The sequence below is a fragment of the Bos mutus genome, chromosome 6 (assembly GCF_027580195.1).
Source record: "Bos mutus isolate GX-2022 chromosome 6, NWIPB_WYAK_1.1, whole genome shotgun sequence".
Classification (NCBI taxonomy): Eukaryota; Metazoa; Chordata; class Mammalia; order Artiodactyla; family Bovidae; genus Bos; species Bos mutus.
The window spans coordinates 61,217,253-61,224,742 of record NC_091622.1 but is presented as its reverse complement, the minus strand read 5'-3'; the positions used below and the strand labels follow the sequence as shown (position 1 = coordinate 61,224,742).

Genomic DNA, 7,490 nt, shown 5'->3' with positions numbered 1-7,490 from the left:
CATGAGCAGGACTTTGAAATATCCCTCCATTCCTATCAGTGGAAAAATCTAGTCCCATTTTATCTAAGTATTTTCTGTTTCTGCGCTGCCTTAAATATATACTGTATTTTCCAGATATATAACTATGATACAGATTAAAAGATCAAACTTTGGGAAAAAAATCTCAGTAACAGTAGGACAACTCTGGAGTGTAAATTGATAGTGTTGTAACCTGCGTAGGTCTGGACGGGGAGCTGTCACATCTCACTGATTCCTGGGTGAAGAGGTTCTCCTGTGAGTCATCTGTTAAATCTGCTGAAGCTTTTACATTATGAAATAATTCTCCTTTTCGTTCTCCTTTCTATTTACCATTAAGACATTATGTTGATTGTTTTCAAGTATATGTGTAGTGAGTAATATGATCTAGGAATTTCACTTTAGGAAAGTTAAAAGTGAAAGTGTTAGTCGCTGAGTCGTGTCCAACTCTTTGCAACCCCATTGGACTGCAGTCCGCCAGGCTCCTCTCTCCACAGAATTCTCCAGGCAAGAATACTAGAGTGGATTACCATTCCATTCTCCAGGGGATCTTCGCAATCCAGGGATCAAATCTGGATATCCTGCATTGCAGGCAGATTCTTTACCATCTGAGCCACCAGCAAAGCTTGTGGACAGTTAAAGGCATGACACAAAATATTTGTTGTAAGGAAAACTTACTAGATCCAACAGAGTTAATAATCACTGTCGTGGAGAGAGGCCCTGAGCCTCATGCTTTACTTGTCAGTGGATTGTGTGCCCAGAGACGATTAAAGAAACCTCAAAGCTGGTGTTCCCTTGCTGTTGGAATCTGGTTATGCAGACAGCTCCAGGACTGACTAGCTGAGGGATCGTGGGCAAGTTATTTCACTCCTGTGTGCCTTGGTTTCCAAATCTATAAAATAGGAATTATAATACCTCCACGCTGCATTGTTTGCGGGGGTTGGTGGCGGGGGAAGAGTTAGTGCATATAAATATTTAGAATACTGTTTGAGTCATAAGAGCCCAGTAAAGATTAAAATAGCAAAGGAACCATATGTAACAAACATGAATAAAGCCAGCCTAATGATATGAGAGTGAATTCCAGAGCTTCACACAAATGTTTATCCTTTACATTCAGCCTTTCCTCCCTCCTTCCCTCTCCCGCTCCCTCCTTTTCTTTCCTTCCTTCCTGCCTTCCCCACTCCCTCCCTTCCTTCCTATGTTTATTCCTTAATTATCTGGGCTAACTTTGGGTACCTGGATGAGTTACAGGAGAAAGCAGGAGACCAGAAGTCAGAGCTCCTGCCATCAGTCTGGGCAAAGACACAGCATCTTCCAACTTGCTTCCTCAACTAGAAAACAAAGAGTCAAGGCCAAATGACTTTTCTTAGGTCAGCATTCCACCTCTAAAGGATCTGTATTTGACAAGAGCTATTGAGGATGACATACAATAGTATGAACCCATATAAACCTGGGTTTCCGAAGGACACCCAAGGGGCCAAGAGGCAACAAAATGAGGGAGATGGGCCAGGCCAGGGAGACCAGGCAGAAGGCTGGTGGAAGGCGAGGAGCCTATCTGAAAAGGACCTCCTACCCCCGGCAAAACAGCACCCTTGGTGCCGCATCCTCTTCATGCCACGAGAAGCCAAAATTCAGATTCTTATGAGAAATGTCCCAATTTTTAAATTTATGCAAATAACACATCTGAGGATTGCAGCCCACGGGCTGATGTCTCTATAAACGTTCACTTCCTTGGCTGCTTTCAGGCGTCCCAATGTAGAAAACAGCTTTAGAATATAATACAACATTAATGTAGGATTTTTTTTTCATTTCAAATTATGAAGTGTTAGGTAAAGACATTTCCTTTTATTGAATAGCAGAGAGTACCATTAAGGAGATACAATGAAGCACTTTGATCTAAAGTTTCAAACAGATTTCATGAAAACATAAAGCATTTTATTTATTCTAATCCAGCAGGATATATGCCCAAATATTTAGTCATCAGACATGGAATTCAGTGGCACTTAAGATACATAATATCAGATGATTATAGCCAAAGCTGAACTTTGAACTCCACGATTATTAACATAAAAAATTACAGTGTGACTACTAAATAATTAGTACCATCAGTGTAGTAAATACATTAAATTACAAATCTTTACATTTGTACATAACTCATTTTACAAATAAATGTTTTAGGACCCAACTGTTCAACTTTCATTTAAACACTAAATGTTGCTGAACAAAACGTCTGCAATAAATATTCCCTTGGGCAGGTGGGGGAAATGCTTTTACATAAGATCTCTGTTACAATGTATATCTACGTAAATATTTAAAATGTTAAATTTCTCATGCAGTTATTGAAATCTTCTGAAGACACTCTTATATTTCCAACAAAATTTAGCTATTGATTTAAAAAATAACTGTTCTCATGATGCTAATATTATTCCCAGTTAAGTCGCTCCCCAAATTATAAACAGGCTGTTCACTGTCTCTTCAGTTTACTTAGCAGTTAATTTTTCAAATGAACCTTCGATAATTACAATCAGGTACAACTTCTTTGCTTATTTATGTATATATTTGTATTATGACTCACTAAAGAACTTATAACGAAAAAAGAATGCATAGGCCTATGTAGGATAGGTGAATTGTCCAATAAAATGGCTTCAGCCAATTTGTAACTTTCAAGTCGGACTACTGCATATTTTGAATAAAAGTAGCATAAGTTGAAACGTAATAGTCACTGTGCTTTCAAAGCCAGAAAGCAATTTTCTTGATACAGCTGTTCTGTGACTGCAGCCAGGAACCTCAAGACTAAGAGGTGCTGTATTTTCCTTGCACTTTCCTCCATGACGTTGCTGGTCCAAGTGAAATTGTCTTGGGATTCCTGGTGGCCATGGCAGCAGCATCCACAGGCATGCCATTGCACTAGACGATGGATCTGTAGCCATGGCCTGTCAACTGGAACTGAAGTCTGGACAGCTCTTCCCGGGCAGAGGGGGCTCCTGCTGGAGCGGGTAAGCGAAGTACTGGGGTGACACCAGGAATCCGGACGGCTGGGTCAAGTGGATTGGGTGGCCCGTGGTGTAAGGCGGGGGCGGTGAGGGCACCAGGCAGCCTGGTTCTGCCCGGGCAAAGGAGAACCTTCGGATGGAGCCCCCAGTGGAGCTGGAGCTGGTGGCGGTGCTGGACTGCCTGGAAGGTGCCCTGAGGTTCGTAGAAGTCAAGATCATGGGGAGAGTCTCTGTCTGATAGCTGCGGAGTGAGAAGCGGATTGGCTGCTGCGAGGGTTCCTTAGGTCTCAAGCAGGTGCAGCAATAAATAGCCACTAAAGAGCCTAGGATGATGAAGGCAATGAAGATGGAGCCAACAATCAGGAAGGGAACGTAGACAGGCTCTAGAAGGCAAAAACAGGCACAGGTACTCGGACGAGAGATTCCCAAACTCTGGGCTGCTCACGGGTAGGAGGTGGAAGGTCCATTCAACCACCTTGTCAGCCCGGCTTCTCAGAGCTTGTTACTGGTAATCTCTGAATTGTAAACTGTGATAATAGAATATTCTTGCTCCTAGCAGGGAGGAAGCAGACTGATACTGTAGACTCTGTTAGCAATTAGCCATCATACTGCACATCTGGAAATCAGAAGGAACAGACTCTATCCTGTCCACGCACTGGAGGGAGGGAAAAGATGAGTTTGGGGGGTTACCATAACACTGGCTTTCAATCCAGGTTTTAGGAGTTTTATCACAGTGGGGTGCTTAAGGACGCTAAGGCTGAAAATCCATCTCCTAACCAAGAATCTCTGATCTGAGCAAAGACAGCCGGACCTGTTAAGTGAAACCCCCAGGATTTTACAAGACTACAGAAAGAACAGTATAAAGAAATCCATAGCAGGCCCCCATTAACTGTCTCCTACCACATGACAGACTGTCCTGCCTGGATACCTCTTTCAGTTTGGGATGCCTCCTTCAACCATCACGCTCCTGCCTCTCGATCCCCACTCAAATTCTGGGAAGGTCAGACTGAACTTTAGCTAGACTGCGGTGTGGTCCTTGGTGTTGGTGACCCACACTTTCTGGGAGTGCACCTTTTTGACAGAGTTAACCCCAGTTCCCTTCTCTCTCTAAGGCAGACATAATGTTTCCCACCCAGAGGCACGTCCCAAGCAGTCCTCCAGGTGTGGCCCCTGCCTGATAGAGCTGCCTTGGGATGCAAACCTCGGCTTAGAGGTAGAAGAAAGCAAGTCTGCATTGACTAAGACCCTGCTGCTGCTGCTGCTGCTGCTGCTAAGTCGCTTCAGTCGTGTCCGACTCTGTGCGACCCCATAGACCACAGCCCACCAGGCTCCCCTGTCCCTCGGATTCTCCAGGCAAGAACACTGGAGTGGGTTGCCATTTCCTTCTCCAATGCATGAAGGTGAAAAGTGAAAGTGAAGACGCTCAGTCGTGTCCGACTAAGACCCTACTGTGTGCCTATTTTGTATTTATAATCAGATTCATGTAACCCTGTGAAGCAGGAATGATATGGTCTAGTCTCCAGTTGTGGAAACATATTGGAGAGTTGCTGAGTTTCCCAAAGACACACAGGTGATGAGTGACAGGGAACTATCCACCCTAAGATCTGTGGGCTCCTGGGTGTAAACTCTTCCAGGTGCCACCCACTCTGCCCTGTCTTACTAGAAGAAGGTTACTACTACTTCTACTGCTAGAAGTAGTAGAAGGTTACTAGTACTTCTTACTACTTCTTGCCCTGCAGAAGGCAAGTCTCTAAAGTGACTACTCACTCAGCACCTTGCTGAGCATCCATACACTCATTTATTTCACAACCTAACTCCTCTGAGAGCAACATGCCCACTTTAGAGTTGAGAAGCGGCCCAAAGCAGTTAAGTAACCTGCCCAAAATGACAAGCTGGCAAGGGAAGGTCCTGAGGCTTTGCCAGACCCCAGTCTGGGTAGGTGCATAGACTGCCCCCTTTCCTGCCACAGAGCACTGCGGGAGGCCAGGATGGGGTCCCCGAGGTAGACCCGGCACTTAGCACTTGCTCTGCACAGAGGGCGAGTGACTGTGAAGCCAGTTTGTACTTTCCAAACAGGCCAGGCCGCCCTAGAGTTCCCTACTTTCCACTGAACATCCTTCCCCCAGAAGCCACTTCCTCAATCCTCTAGACTGGTATTTTGCACTCCAAAGTTAATTCCTTGAAGGTCTAATGGAGTTCTAAGGTGGGACCTCCTTTCCTCTGGGTTGTCAGTCTCGGGACTGGAGCTCCAGCACCGTTAATCATCTCTCCAGCCTCTCCTGCCTTGCCTGGGGACCGTCTTTGGCCGGCTTCAGACCCCTGCTCTGGAGTTCTGGGGTGTCAAGGCTCTCTCTTGGCTCGCCCCGTCCCCTGCCCCCGCTCCTCCGGTTTCTCGGCCGTAAAACCATCGCCTGGAGCTCTAAATGGTCTCCCTGAAGTTCCGATTCTGGTGGAAAGTTTTTTTTTTGTTTTTTAAGGTGTAAAGTTCCTCTGCTGGGGTTGTGATTTATTCCGCTCTGAAGTAAGCGGAAACTTGACCCGTGTTTTCCGACGTGAGAATAGGGGGCGGGGAAGCCCCTGAGACCCCAGTTTCTAAATATCCAACCGGAGGACCTGGGCATTTCTGAAAAGCGTGACAATAGGGGGTGGGCCGGAGTGGGTAATTCGATGCAGAGAAATGAAAGGAAGTCGTGAGAATGGGGCTTAGAAACACTACCAAACGGCCACACACACACACAAATGTGGCTTAAGTTCCTTACCGCCGTGGGGTACAGATAAACGCACCCCAAGAGTTGCGTTCCCTGAGCCATCAGCACTTCTCAAAGCTCCCGGAGCTCCCAGGGCGCAGAGTAGGGCACCCTCACCAACCCTGAAAACTCAAGTCCAGCCTGGCGCTGCCTTCAAAGCCCTTCTCTGAAATGTCGTGAGCGCCCAGGGCTCCCTCTTTCTCGCCGGGAGTCACTGGGCGCAAGCCCCGCGGTCCTCGCGGTCCGTTGTGAACTAGCTCCTGGGCAGACCGGCGGAGACCGCGTGTGGCGGGAATCGGGACTGCAAAGGAACAGCGCCCCTGACCTGAAACGCGACCACCCACTTCTCCCTTGATCCCCCCACTTTCTAGAGTCCCCTTTGCGCAGACCCGGGAAGGCCTGGCACGCCTCTTTGCGCGCACACCGGTCGGCACACACGGCAGCCGGCCACGCGGCCGGGCAGGGTCTGCCCCAGCTTGGGCCCGTACTCACGCGCCGTGATGCCCGGGTGCTCCAGCTCGCCGCGGTCGTTGGTGCAGCCGCCCTGCTCCAGCCTGGCGTCGGCCGCGGCGCAGCAGTAGCGCAGCGCGCAGGAGCCGCAGCAGATGGTGGCGTCCAGCGTGTCGAAGTCCTCCGGGCACTGGAAACCCTCGTGGTAGTTGCCCTGCACGTCCACCCAGCCGTGGCAGTACTCTCCGGGCTGCTGGGCGCCCGCCGGCCCCCCGCGCAGCCAGCCCAAGAGGAGGCAGAGCGCCAGCAGCGCCCCCATCGCCGCGGGCGCGCCGGGCGGCCGGGAGGGGGACGCGGCTGGAAAGCGAAGGGCTGAGCCGGGGCTCCGCTCGCCCCGCGGTTCCGCCTCTCCTGGGGAGCGGCCTGGGGAGCTGCCCGGGCGGCCCAAACCCGTCCCCTGCGGGTTAGCGGGGGCCAGGGAGGAAGCAGGGGCTGCGCGGCGGGCTCAGCCGGCCAGGGGTCTGCATGGTGCGCGGGGGCGAGTTGGCGAGGGCCCGCGGGAGGCGCTGGCCGGGGCTGCGGCTCGGGCTGATGCTGTGGTCCTTTGCCCCGCTCATAACTCTCCGGGCGCGAGGAGCTCGCCCAGCCCTCGGCCACCTCCCACCCCACTCCTCACGGGAGCCATCGCGTCCGGGGCTGGCAACTCCCGGGCCGCACAGCACCTGGACTCGCCGCCGTCGCTGGGTCCAGAGTGGAGCCCAAAGCAGGAGAATGTGTGATGCCCACGTAAGGGGCTTCGGGACAGGCGGCCCCTCAGCCCCCGCCCCTGTCTGTCACTGGAGTCAGCCTGGCCGGGCCAAGTACAAACGGCCTCCCGGTTGCTGACAGCTCTGCCTCCACGACGTCCTTTAAAAAGGAAGAGGGAGGGGGAGACAGCGAGGGTTAAGAGAGAGTCCGCCTCCCGGGTCGCGCCGCCCGAGCGCGCGCGGCGCGGCTGCGTGTCCTGCGCGCCCTCTGGTTCGTGCGCCCTCCTCCGCCTTTCCCGGGCCACCTCTTCCCCTGGCACTCCCCCGGGACTCGACTCGACCCTAAACTTGGGGGATCAGGCCCTCTCCACGCACACACACACACAGACACCCCGCATAGTCCTGCAAACTCCGCAGAGGGCCAAGGCCTCCGGGTCTCCGTCTACCCACGCGAGTTGGCGCGCGAGTGGGGACCTGAGGTTTGCTTTTTAAGGATGTAATCAAACATGAACTGGGCGACTGAGGTTTGTCGAATCATC

At 50.9% G+C, this 7,490-nt stretch overlaps 1 protein-coding gene across 1 annotated transcript; it reads right to left on the bottom strand.

Annotated features, from left to right (window-relative positions):
- Positions 1-1,843: 1,843 nt before the first annotated feature.
- SHISA3 (shisa family member 3) lies at positions 1,844-7,112 on the bottom strand. Its single transcript, XM_070372935.1, has 2 exons — positions 6,248-7,112; positions 1,844-3,391 (listed from the first exon to the last, which is right to left on the bottom strand). The coding sequence occupies exons 1-2, from the start codon at positions 6,522-6,524 to the stop codon at positions 2,952-2,954; spliced, it is 717 nt and encodes a 238-aa protein (XP_070229036.1). The 5' UTR covers positions 6,525-7,112; the 3' UTR covers positions 1,844-2,951.
- Positions 7,113-7,490: the final 378 nt, after the last annotated feature.